Source organism: Canis lupus, chromosome 13 (assembly GCF_003254725.2).
Source record: "Canis lupus dingo isolate Sandy chromosome 13, ASM325472v2, whole genome shotgun sequence".
Taxonomy (NCBI): Eukaryota; Metazoa; Chordata; class Mammalia; order Carnivora; family Canidae; genus Canis; species Canis lupus.
In genome coordinates, this window is record NC_064255.1 from 56,550,012 (window position 1) to 56,563,996 (window position 13,985).

The 13,985-nt window shown below is 31.6% G+C and overlaps 1 protein-coding gene across 9 annotated transcripts in view; it reads right to left on the reverse strand.

Moving 5' to 3' along the window:
* EPHA5 (EPH receptor A5) overlaps positions 1-13,985 on the reverse strand; it is a 347,353-nt gene that overhangs the window by 48,594 nt on the left and 284,774 nt on the right. For 7 of the 9 annotated variants that reach the window (XM_025435555.3, XM_049093001.1, XM_049092998.1 and 4 more), the window contains one exon: positions 8,866-8,931. The exons of the other annotated variants lie outside the window; for them this stretch is intronic. In XM_025435555.3, coding sequence (XP_025291340.1) covers positions 8,866-8,931 — 66 coding nt within the window. The remainder of the gene's footprint in view (positions 1-8,865; positions 8,932-13,985) is intronic. 9 annotated transcript variants of the gene reach the window in all.

The following is a 13,985-nucleotide window of genomic DNA, read 5'->3' on the forward strand; positions in this document are numbered from 1 at the left end:
TCCTTTCAGTATCTTACTCTATCACTTTATTTTTATTTTTTTTTCTCTCTCATTGTGGAGTCTTAAGTTGCTCCATTGGCTTTTCTCTCAATCCACTTAGATCCCTACCAAATTTAACACATCCTGCAACCTTTCTCAGTTCAGTTCCACTCCCCAAATCTTATTCTCTCCTGTGTTACTTAACTACTTACTAATTTAGAAGTCCTTGCAACCTGTCCTTGTTACGGAAAGAAATTTGTCCTTGAAGGTTCACTAATGATACAGTCACTTCCTGACTCTATCTTAGTTTTTAATTATTTATGATGGACTGAAATCTCTAACTACTCCTTTTCTAATGCTCTTGCTCCTCTCTTCATTTATGTGAACCTCTCTGGTTCTCTGCTGTCAATCCATTCATTTCTGTCACTTTAATTATCACCTCTATTCTGGTTTAATTCTTTTGCAAGTTACACTCTTGTTCCTCATAGATTTATTTTATTGGGATGTTCCACTGGCATACAAATTCAATAGACCTGAAAACCAAATCAGTATATTTCTCTTTATTTTCAGTCTTGATCTGTTCCCTTTTTTTCCTGTTAATATCACTAGCAAGGCCTTGGCCTCTTTAAGAACAAAGCCCTATTCTTGTGTACTTCACAACAGATTAGTTGCCAAATCGCAAGCATTGTATAACATAAAAGTCTTACAATTCATCTCTTCTTTTTCATTAGCTCTACTGCTTCTTCAATTAAGGCTTTGTTATTTTTCATTTGGATTGCCGTAAGTGCCTCTGAACTGATGCCCCTGCATTCTGTAACTGTTTTCCTAAACTCTACTAGAAATGGCTGTAGCCAAATTACTGTAAATAAGCTACTTTCTATTTTGTTACTTGTCTCCTGCAAAGTCTTCAATAAAATGGTTAAAGATTCCTAAACATAGTCTTAATGCATATTTCCTACACTATCTCTGTTATCTTCAAGTATACTGGACTATCTTCAGGTCCTCAAGATATTTCTCCATGTTTCCACATATTTACACATACTGGTTCCTACACCTAGGATAGTCTTCCTAACAATTTTCAATGGTCAAAGTCTAGTTCAATTTTTGCCTTCTTCGTGTTCTTGTTTCCTGGTACTCCAACTTAATGCATTCTTTTCCCATGTGAGCCTAATAACTTTCTACAGTCCTCTCACATTGTGATTACCATTTCAGTGCAACATAATAATTTTAGTATGTCTCCTGGATCTCTTCCTATTTGTCAGTTTCTTCAATGGCAGCAACTAGCATTTATATATAAATTTCTACAGTGACCTTGTGGCTGTCTCAGAGTTGGCATCAAAAATATTTGTCACATTGATGAATGAATACATGAATGAGTGATTTGATTGCATATACACAATGACAAATATTTAGAGAAGAAATACATTGATGAATACTAAGCTGATGTGGTACATGATTAACCATAAAACATTAAAACAACTGACTCAAATGAAAATAAATTATTTTTAGTGAAATTGTAAGAGGTGGATTTACAATTCATAAGGTTTCATAACAAAATTAAATTTAATAAAAACAAAATTTCCATTTATTTCTGCATAAAGAAAACAAGCCAAAATGGCAGATTCACAAAATATTTTCACTACAGAATTGGTTGAAAACTACTATGTGATGTAAATGAAATGTCCAATCAACACATACAAATGAGGACGGTACCTTGTTTACATATCCAATGGTATTTTTTTAAAACTTGTATATTTTGATATAAAAATGAAACACTTTATTCTATATCATTTCCTAGTATATAATACATATACAAAGTAGATAACACACTCCATCTTTTTGTCATTTTTGAAAGAAAAATACAATTATTTTTGTTTTATCATGTTAATAAACTGGAAATTTATTAATAAAATATAGCTAAGTGAAATTCGAGTAAATTTGAAGTAATATACTTAATAGGTATGCTCGTCCTGGGTGAGGAAAAATACACAATGGGGATCTGGTGGCTTTTCAAATTTTACTCGTAACACTTAGATGCATTTGTCATCCAAGAGTCCTTAAGACATCTTGAATCAACTCACTGCAGTGAAATGGAAAGAAAAAAACAAACATATAAAATCATACAATAATTATATATGGTCTGACATTTAAGTTATTTTAATGCATTGTTAATAATTTTTCTAGATATTTCATTATTCTTTCAATCTTTAATGCATGTCTCTAAAGAGAAGTTTGATACTTTTTAAAATCAATGTTCTAACTACAATTGTGTGAAACCATCCTGAGATTTATATTATTTAGATAATACTGACAAAAAAACCTTCGTTAGAAGAATTCTAAAGAGACCAGAAAAGTATACACGTTCTTGCAGTTTACTTTAGAAAACAAACACCCATTCTACCTTCAACTCTCCTACCTTCACAAGAAAAAAAAAAAAAAAAAAAGCTTTCAAAGTTGTATCTTCAAATAGTCTTTATCATTAAATAAGCCTCATGGATTTTTAAATTGCATGCAAATTCCTCATGTGAAAATGGAAATAAAACTTTGGATCTCATCTAAAAAGTGATTTGGGAATACCTTGGTGAGGACGGTTAACATTTTAATACCTAGGGTGAGAGTCAGGAGGGCAATAGAAAGGAGTTATTTTTGACTATGGGCATCTCTGGAGCTCTATAACATATACGGCTGCATGTCACATTAACATATAAAATTAAGTTCTGGAACCCCCAAAAGCATCGTTAAAACAAGTCTCAACAAGATACAGCAAGTGAAAGTGCAGCTGGCAGAGACTAGCACTCAAGCAGCAGTTCAGCCTCGCTAACAAAGTATTGCAGGATGCCTGTTCATTCAGGATCATCTTCTGTACCTGCTCCAGATGCATAATTTTAACCCATCAGACAAACAGTCAATAAATATGCCATTCTGTACATAAATTATGCCTCCTACCTTCTGGAACCAATTTTTTTTTTCTGAATGAAAAAGAAACAGTTTTTTTTCATTTTGCTCCATATCCCAATTTTAATGAGCTTTGATATCATTGTACTAAAAATATCTGGAGTGTCTGTAATTAGGGGTATCATCTTTTTGTCATTTATACTTCTGTTCTACTAGAAAACAGTGCTGTCTTACTGTTTAATAGTAGAGGTGGGCATGAGAAATCACATTAAATGTAGCCTAATTAATATTCATTTATTAATGTTTATTAAAGAGACCTAGAGAGACACTTATTATATAAATATAATAATGACTTTATAGGTTATTTAGAAATCAGTCTATTTTCTTCCATACTTGTCCTGAAAATTTGGATAACACATCCTTGATGATACAAATTCTGATCTTAAAAACTGAACCCCAACCATAACATTTAAATATGGATATTTGAAATTTCCATAATACATGAAAGAATAAGCAATAATCTTTATGTATGGATGGATGTACCAATGAGTAATTTAATTCTTGGATGTAAATTAAGAATTTGATAATAAATTAGAGTGAATGTCAAGCCCTCCAGAGTACCAAGCAATGCACAGAATGAGTAATTTACTAAATTGCACCCTTATGTCCAATAAGGAAAGATGAGTGAAAGCAAAAAGGAGATTGTATATCCTTGTTCAACTACAGCTTCCAGTGCTTCAGAGTTCTCCATTGCATTAGCCTACAGAAAAACTAAAAAAAAAAAAAAAAAAAAAAACCAAAAAAACCACTTTTTTGCCACTGAATTCTAAATAAGGTGGGGAGGGGTGCAATGATGGGAGAAGAAATAGTTCTGCATTTCGTGAGTATGTGCAGTCCCTATGCCAGAAAAGTAAACTCCTATGTTGCCCCTCTATTATCCAGGTTGATTAAAAAATGCTTTACCTATATTCTAAAGGAAAAAATATTAAAAAGGCAACAGGTTGTAGCAGACATAGAGTTGATATGTTCTACTTATGGAAAACAAAATCTTGTAATTTAAACCTCTTTAAAAACCATCCTTTTCCATATGTGCACACTCTTATATTCTTACATAATAATGACCTCAACCACTGTATAATTTGTTTAAGAATTTTATTGATGGTATCTTAAGAAGAATAAGTTACAGCTTCTAAGGAAATACTTTAACTTTTTCACTTACAGATTCTCTCCAACTGAGTAAAAATACTTTTAATGAAAGCAGCTAATTCAGCCTCATAAAGTAAAGAAGCATATGAACATCAGCTTATTAATATATCTAATGAATACTGGCAATAGATTAAGTTTTGCTTTACAGGGCAAAATTCTTCAATAAGAATGTGAGTGAAAATGTAAAGAAAGTGAAAGAATGTGAGTGAAATTTTGGATATTTAAGCTACATTGCTTGCAAGACCTTGACTCTCATTCATATATTCCTCATTTTTATACCAGCTTACTATGATTTTGAGTACCTTATAAATAGATTTAAGTTACACAAAGAACGTGAGTGATCTATTATTATTTACTAAAAATTCTCAAGCATACTTCTCAAGAGAAATGTATTCGTGCTGAAAATCACACTTTCCATGGGATATGGGAATGGAGTGATTATACTACACAAAATGAGGGCATAGCTTGCAAGGTTCCCATCTCACATTCTATCAGGATACTAACCACTCTGTGATTAAAGGCAACAACAAACACTAAATTCTTTCTTATTTTATGCCTTACCATATTTGAATTCCATATTCTAAAAGACAAAGAAAGAAAACCTTTGAAATAACACCTTCCAAAATAGTATAGGATATATGAATTTGTAAATTTCTCATAAGGAAACTCTTCAAATAATTTTAGAATTAACAACAGGAAGACTTGAACACTTTCAAATACTTCAAAATATTCAGAGACAAATTGCAGACTTTTCAATATTGAGTTAAATTTTAATTGGCTTAGAATTTTGACATAAAAACACATTCCATAAAGTATGATATGTGAAAACTCTTTTTTTTTTTCAGTAAATTTTGTTCTAATGTGAGAGTAGGTAATATCCCATTATTTCTTAAACTATTTCATGAGTATGACTATTGGATTTCTCATTTAAAATCCAGTTAATATCATCTATAATATTTCTTCCTTGAGGTTTCACAAGTTTTATAAAAAGGGATTTTGGAGCATTTCATTGTCGTACTTTATATAGCAAGCTTTCAATCAGAATTTAATATATTCTCTATATATTGTAGGCAAGCCTTATATCTGCCTGCTATGAGCACTTTAAATGGGGGTCTAGAATTATAAGGGATAATTTTATTTTATTTTCTATGTCTTTCTCCTAACTCTATAACATGGATTAGTACTTCCACATTCCTCCTTGGCAGAAATGTAAAGATGAATGAAATAATCTCTGTTGTATGTATGTGGAAATAAAAATTTGCTTACTTCAACTTTTAAGAAACATTCAGTTAATATAGGGAAAGAAAAATTGTTCATTGAAACATTAAGATAGTCTTGTTTTTGTTTTTTAAGTAGGCTCCATGCCCACTGTGGGGTTTGAACTCAGGTCCCTGAGATCAGACCTAAGATCAAGACCTGACAAGAGTCAGATGCTTAACTGACTGACGCACTCAGGCACCCCAAGATAATATTTCAATGTAATTTGTGATCCTTTTTGATCAGAGAAATTTGTTTTGGTTTAGGTTTTGCTCTTAATCTCTGCATTATGACAGAAGCTAGAGTTTTTCCCTTGTATCTGTGATTCATATTTTCAAAAATTTCTAAAAAAGACTGATTTCCTAAAAAAAAATCAAAGAATAGGAAAATGAACCTTTAATACCTCTATTTTCAGAATATAAAACTCCATTTCCCTTGCCACTTGAACACTTCAGAAAAAGCAGTAAGTGATAAGAAAACATTCAAAAGCATGAAAATTAATGAATGAGGAAAATAGTCTGGCATATGTTTGAATTTAAGAAATACAAGAAAAACCTACTTTGGGACCATGGGATCTTTCAGATGGACTTAAAATAAATATTATGCTATAAGCATATTTTGGGTTCTGCAAACAAACACAAATGAATATTAAGGGATAAATGATAATGTTATTTTAGAAATTACTCACATTAGTGTCTTATTTACATTAAAAAACAATTCATTCAACACTGGATATTTGTAAAAATAAATTTTCTTTGAGAAGTGAAACAATAATTAGAATCTCAAGCCAGTTGTGATGGCATAAAGTCAAAGATGGCCAATAAAAACTGTCTCTGCTAAAAATGTAGGCAATCTTAGGTATCTAAAATCTAGGTATCTGGTTTTCATTCAGAAATAGTTTCTACTATTGGGCAGATTGAAGTCAAAGAAGAAAAAATATTTAAATATTAACATTATATATAACTATACAGTTGCACACAAAGTGGACAACTCAAGTGATGAAAAATAATTTGAGATCAAAGGTGGCAACATCTAATTATCAATGTCAACTTATAAATGGTACGCCATGCTTTTAAAAAAATTATGGAGCATGGTTTTCTGGTGAGAGATGTAACACAACAAAACTCACTCCTCTGAAAAAAAACCAAAAACAAACTCACACCTCTGGAGAATTGAGGAAGCTTAAGTAGAGTTGAACTGCAGAATCAAAATTCTCAATCAGTGGTTTCAAAATTATGCCTTTAAGACCCTAAGATTTCCATAAAGTATGTCAAGTTACTTTTAAAAGCCAGTGAATTTACAGGAGGTAATTTTAATCTATATGCATTGGATTACATTAAGGTCAAAACTAAAGATACATGAGTTGTCTTCCCAGAAATGAAAAATAGTGAGATTTCAAAACCTCAAAATGTCTCACAACCTTTGCTCTATAATTGTAAATATGTCTGTTCACAAATGCTGATGATAGAATGTTTCTTGGAAAATATTTATGTGGTAATTGACTCATACTGATGTGATTATACATATGGAATTAAGTGACAAGATTTCAGGTCAAGATTTTTCAGATTGCAGTAATTTCAGTATTTCAGTGCTGACTCTATCCGGAAAATTATTCTTCTCAGCTCTTAATTTCCACTATAAAAGGTTGTTTTCTCCTCAATGCTTTAATCTGAACAGTATTTTTAGCTGAAACCTCATAGTGACTTGAAATTCCATTCTAAAATGGAATTTCGGAAAACATAACAATAAAAACATTTTAAGCTTCCGTTCTTTCCCAGTAATGATTTTGGATAACTGCATTCACACACACACACACACACAAATGCACTCACTGTCTTTATAATTATTAACATTATTTGAAGAAAAATATTAGAAAAATGTTTCAGTTTTCTTAGGATTTTTGATATGTTCTTTGTGAAGGAAGCATTCTGTCCTCCCGCTCTCCCTCTTATTTATTTTGTAAACTTCCTGAAGCCAACTGTATAGTAGAAAAAGGTACTATTTTTAACATCAAACCTTTAAAATCTAGCGAAACTGTTTTTGCCAATACTTTCTAAATCATGTCTTCATAAATTTTTATACTTGCATTAAGATTATCTTTGAGATTTATTTAAAGTAGGCTTGGATGTCCATCTTTTTTTCCAAGATGCAAACTTTGCCTATCCTGCATCAGTGATGATATATATCTCTTTCAAGAACTATACTCGAGACTCAAGTAGCCTGAACAGTTTAGCAATTATTTTCTTGTTTTTACCTTTCCATAGCACGTTTTTTTTTTTTTAAAAAGTCACAATGTAAAGCAATTTATATTATACTTTGGCCATTGCGAAATTTCAGGGTTTTTTGGTTTGCCACCAAAACCCATGCTAAAAAAAGAATTTGAAGAGTAAGTTAAATCATGTGAAACAAATCTGTGCTTTTTATATTAACCTCAAAACTTTTTTCAAGATCTCTGATTTTTTTCAATCTGCTTGTTACTTTCTCTTGTTATCAGATCATTGGTACCCATTCCACCATGTCTCACATGTACACACGCATGCACACATATTCACAGCAGTTTTTTTAATCAACAAAAATAAATTTACTAGAATGCAAGTTTCAAATTAACGTGCCCCCAAGGAAACATACTTCTCTAAAATGTATTTCAGAAAATCTTTTCCTGGCAAACATTGACTACAGGTAACATCTCAATACAATAATTCAGGGATTTAGACTCTTTAATCTGGGAAGAAATTATCTCCATTATTTCAGTATTTACAAGATAGCACACTATTGTATAGGAGACCCTCTAAATCTGTGGATAGAGGTCTCTGATCTTTCCTCCTAGCCTATGGTTTCATAGATATAACCCAGATATATATCTAGGATTTGCATTTGTAAGTAATTAAGACTATCCCATTTGGACACTGATACCAAAAATGTGCATATTTTTTGCTTCACTGGTATCAAATTAAAAATATCACTTCTAAGATCTGAAATCATTCAAGCTTAAAGATATTAAACAAACCATTTAGAATTACATGTGGTTCTATTCTCCAATGCCACGTGTATCCACAATGATTATTAAAAAATAGAAGATCCCAGTTAAGTTACGGTCATTCCATGGTTCTGGGAGAGAGAAATGGTGATTTCACCTGAAACAGCATTTCACCAAGAAGTAGCATCCCACTTCCATACATGATACGATTTTAATCTTAATGGAACAACAAACAACAGCAACATGTTAAATGTAAAACAGATGCTACAATCTTACAACTTCTGATTTAAATCAGGACCACAGTAAAAGCTTCAGAAGAGAAGTATGAATGCTTGACATAAGGATGATATGCTATATGTATATTTTATTTGAAATTATCTATTATCCAAGATTCCCCTTTGGGAATCAGTTTCAATCTACTCTTCTTTGAGGCATAACTGGTGCACTAACTGTTAAAATGTACACAAATGGAGAAAAAAAAAAGGAATGTTGACGATAATACATAGAGGTGGGACATTACATAGGAGTGAAAGTGGGAGGGGAACACTAACCATATTAGGCTTGGATGGGCAACAGCGCACAGGGAAGAAGCCCTTCCACAGCCACACTCGCAGCAACTGAAAAGCAAACAAGAGAGCCCAAGATAAGGAAGAGATCCCACTCCCTTATAGCATAAAGACACTATGAATTTAGACAGGTGTCTGCTTTGCTTTTCAAAAGCAAAAATCCCTAAATGTATCACAATTAAATTTATTCCACAATGCCTTTCAAATTAAAAAGCATTTTATGGATTTAAGAAATACAGAGCTATATTAGTTATTTTTATTTTACTTAAAATGCTTATTCAGTAGGAAATATAATGAGCCAATGCATTTGATTATGCAATTAAGATAGACATACAAATAAAGATGTAAGTCCATTTAAAATACATCTTTCCTCAGAAATCCCTGCAAAATTTATACTCAGAAGACTTGCTAAATTGTCCTTTAAATACATGTTTGCATAGAGCCTACAAATTTAGGAGGGAGAATAACGTCCTGCTAATTTGACCCACTGATTTCATATGCTACTGGCATTATTTATCACAACCTATTAAATTGTTATGCTTACGTGACTTCTCCAATCACCTATAGAAAACTATCAATTTGTTTATATATTCAACTTAAAAAATGCCTCTCCAAATATATATTTGTAGAGCTATTGCCATATTAAAAAAGCAAACTATATATAATACATGCATTTTTCTGGATATTGCAACATTAATGAATCTTTCAAATTAGCCACATATTCATAAAAAATCCAGAAAATACCAAGTAAATTGTTTAATAAAATGCACCTTATCCTTAGAAACCACATAAACTGATCGCAAAATATAACATAGAAGTTATTTAGTGCTTCAATGCATTCACTTGCCAGTATACTTTATGAATAGCATTTCTAGTGATTTCAAGAGAACTGCGAAATGAGCTCAGCAATGATACATAAACCAGCAGGCCTAGGGTTTTGTCTAAAATCTATTTTGAATTGTAATTACTTGAAATGTATCTACTCTATTTTATAACAAATAAGGAGAAGAAAATAAAATATAAACATACAACAAATTTGGAAATGCTAACAAAGTTAGAAAAGTATTTCCAAATCAAATTCCAAAAGGTCTCTTTTTCAAAAGAAAAGTAGAGAATGTTCCATATATGTGTATATACATATTTTTTTTGAAAACCGACGATGTTTTAATTTTTAGGGCTACTGATTGTCGGAGAATTTGGCTGTCACTAAAATGGAATCCTAGTAAATAAAAATGGCCACTATGACATTTGTTTCTTTTTGACTATTTGTTATAATACATTTTAAAAAATATGCCTTAAAATTATTTCACTGTAGAGATAATGAAATTCAAAGTTAAAGTATATCAAAATGTTAAAACACTTAAAGAGTAGTTAGAACATCTGTGAAGTACTTTGGCAGATATTAATGTATTTCTTTATAATCATATTATTTCATTAATATCTTAAACACTTACTGATCTCTTATATAAATTAACTTTTCTGTTTTTGTTGTATCAGCACTCAGATGAGAGTTTGGCAAACTACAGCCCATGAACCAAATCTGTAATTAATTTTTGGAAATAGGGTATTGTGGGAACACACATACTCATTACTTGTATGTGGCTTGTTTAGTGCTATTATGACACAGTGGACTAGTTGTGGCAGAGAATGTAGGGCCCGCAGAACCGAACACATTGACTCTCTGCCCTTAAAGAATGTTTGCCTTCCTCATTTCTTAGGCTATTAGTTTCCCAAGATGAGGATGATTCTTTGAGCTTTTCTTTTTCTTCACAGTTTAAACAAAATAAATAGCACCAGTAAGTAGTCAATTTTTTTACTGTAATTGGTAGTTAACTACAGCACAATAATCTCAATTTACTGTTAGTTATTAATGTGGCAGGTTTGCGTATATGTGTTAATTTCAAACAGCACAGTTCCAACTTAATAAATAATTAATAAATAGTAATTGATAACTAATGTATCTGATAACTTTTCAATGATGAAAAAAAAAGGATGATGTAATCTCCTAATAAAGTACAAACATATGTCTGGTTGAGGGTACAGAGTTTATAAGCTCATGTAGAGCTGTGTTTAGGAAGGTGATAATGTCACTGTGGTTTGCCATTACCCAACAGGATTTAATACTCGGCCTGTGTTCTGAGACTCAAAAAACACACTAATGATTCAAAAAATAATATTGTTTCAGTCATCCTAATTTGAAAAATTATAATACGGTTTTTGTTGTACAAGTTAATGCAGACACACACACACACACGCATACACATACTATTCTCTGTAACAGCATATCCCCCAATTTTAGTCTTGAAGAACTGACATCACCTTACTTATCACTAGAATTTTAATTTAAAGTTTTAATAAACTTTAATGAAAATATGAAATCATGTAAAATCAAATGCTTGCACTTCTATATTTTTCTGAGTCCTTGTTTTAGATTTTGCACTGAAAGTGTCTGACTTGTTTTAAGATGAAACAAATAAATTACCTTGGGTAAATTAGTTAACCTCTTTGTGTTTCAGCTGACAGCTATAAAACAGGAATAATAACAGATCCTATCTCAACAGTTTTGTGAAAATGAAGTGAGAGAATATATATATTCACTTAGATCAGGATCTGGCATATCATATATTTTGTGAGAAAAGCAGTAGCTATTTTACTCCCAGTAATATCATAATCAAAATGATAGACTAGATTCTTATTATCTCAGAGGAATTATTTTTTTCATGATCCATATAATATTATCATACTAAGTATTTCCATTTATAATATAACTAAATAGCTGATTATATTGAGACTGACTCATATAAATACAGAATGGTTAATGCAATTAAAAAAATCAATTCCATAAAATATATTTTCTAAGGATTTGATGATCAGAGCATTCTATGCATTATTATGTTATTAATAAGATTAAAGCTGAAGTTCCTTTTCTATGAATATCTGAAGTGTAAGAGTAACCTCCTAAGTAAATCTTTTAAAATAAACCGTGAGGATGCTGTCACAGTAACACCTCAGCACAGATGGCTTACATGCTCTTTCCTTAATCAATAAATACTTGAAGTACAAGTTGAACATGCTTACAAGCCTCAGAGATAATTCAGAAATAGAAACCAAAGTGTGCTAGAAATAGCATCCAATCTAATTTCTATGAGCTATGGCTCCACACAGGGCACATCTGCATTCTCCTTTTTTGTGGCACCTGGAAAGCTGTAAGGAACTGCATGCAGTCAAAACAAGATCATTATTATCCAAGTTGAAAATAGTTTAGCTTTTCCAGTCTTATAATAAAAAAATCTGTTGGCCTTTGTTTTAACAAGATATTTCGATTTGTCCTTCGGAAGATTAAAATATGATAACAGAAGCTTTCCAGACCCAAGGAAGATTCAAATAAAATTACTTTAGCCTGGACTTACACAGAGTTGATCAATATATGCATGAAGTGTGTCAGTGTAAGTAAGATAACCTCCCTCCTACCAAAGCAAGGTGATTATAACCCTAGGGAAGAAATTCTCAAAGATACTAGATCAGAGAACCAAGACTACAGGCTATGGATAAATGATTTAAATTCTTAAACAAGAGATCATACAAGCAGATAAGAAAAACACTAAAATCCTAATAGATAAATGAGAGAAAAGCAGAAAGAGTAATTTCATAAAACAGGTACTTTAATTAGGTAACAAATATTTTCAGTTTATTGGTTAAAAAGAAAATTAAAAAGAAGAAAACAAAGAGACTCTGTAGTTTATCCATTTTAAATAAACAACAACAAAAACAACTGGTGGTACTCAGTGTTAGGGAAAACAGAGTAGCGCTTAGTCCACCCAGAAAAGTGTCACCAGGCCTTTAGAAAGCAATCCTCCAAAACCTATCAAAGAGCAATAAAAAAGTTCTCACCTTCTGACACCATTGTGAAGCTAAAGAATTAAGATCGTGGGGTTTTTAGTCAAAATAGGAGCAGTCCTGGATGTATCCATTACTATATGGATTTTTGGGTAAACCAGGCAGGGACGTAAATGAGACAAGAACCACATAATGAAGTTTTGAAAAATGAGTTTTCATAGTATGTGTGAAGCTCTTTGCATTGTCCCAGGCCACAGAAACTTGAGAAGTTTTGAAACTGATATTATTATAATAATCTGGTCTTAGGACAAAGAGTGAGGTGCAGAAAATATGCATGAGGCTGGTCAAATTGAAGGAATTTAATAACTAATGAATATTTTGAAGTAAACGAAATGCTTTTGTGGACTCTGATGCAGTGAAAATCAATATGATTATATATATATATATGTATACACACACACACAGATATATTTTTAATTAGTGTGCAGAGAAATAAAATCATGACAAAAATGTTTTATTGAGAGCTATTGTTAGAATGTTATTAGAATCATGGGGCAATTTTAATTTTCTTTGATTTCAATTTTTGTGGATATTTCACTTTATAATCTTAAGAAAGTGAAACAAATTATTTAAATAATTTCCAGTTATGAGGTTTATCAAAATATACTGTCATTTACACTCTAACAATTTTATTTTATTTTATTTTATTTTTTTAATTTTTTTTTAATTTTTATTTATTTATGATAGTCACAGAGAGAGAGAGAGAGGCAGAGACACAGGCAGAGGAAGAAGCAGGCTCCATGCACCGGGAGCCCGACGTGGGATTCGATCCCGGGTCTCCAGGATCGCGCCCTGGGCCAAAGGCAGGCGCCAAACCGCTGTGCCACCCAGGGATCCCATCTAACAATTTTAAATGATGAAAATAATATCAATATGTAACATGTATTTATAACAGAAGCTGAGGACATTGTTCACTGATAATCGATATTGACAGTGTTGATCATTTTATAGATTTTTAAAAATCTTATAATGCAGTATCTTTTGCATCTGTGTCTTAATTCCCTCTTCTAAGATTTTGTACTGATAACCTGATGAAGCCAGGCTAAAATTTTGCAGAAATTTTTTGCAAATACTGAGCAAGGGATAAAAAGCATGATTATAAGGTATATGGCTCCCAAACTCTACTCTTCATTCCCCATGCTTCTGGCACAAAGGCATAAAATTATTCCACCATAAAGAGAAGATAATGCAAAATGGTTATAAAGTAC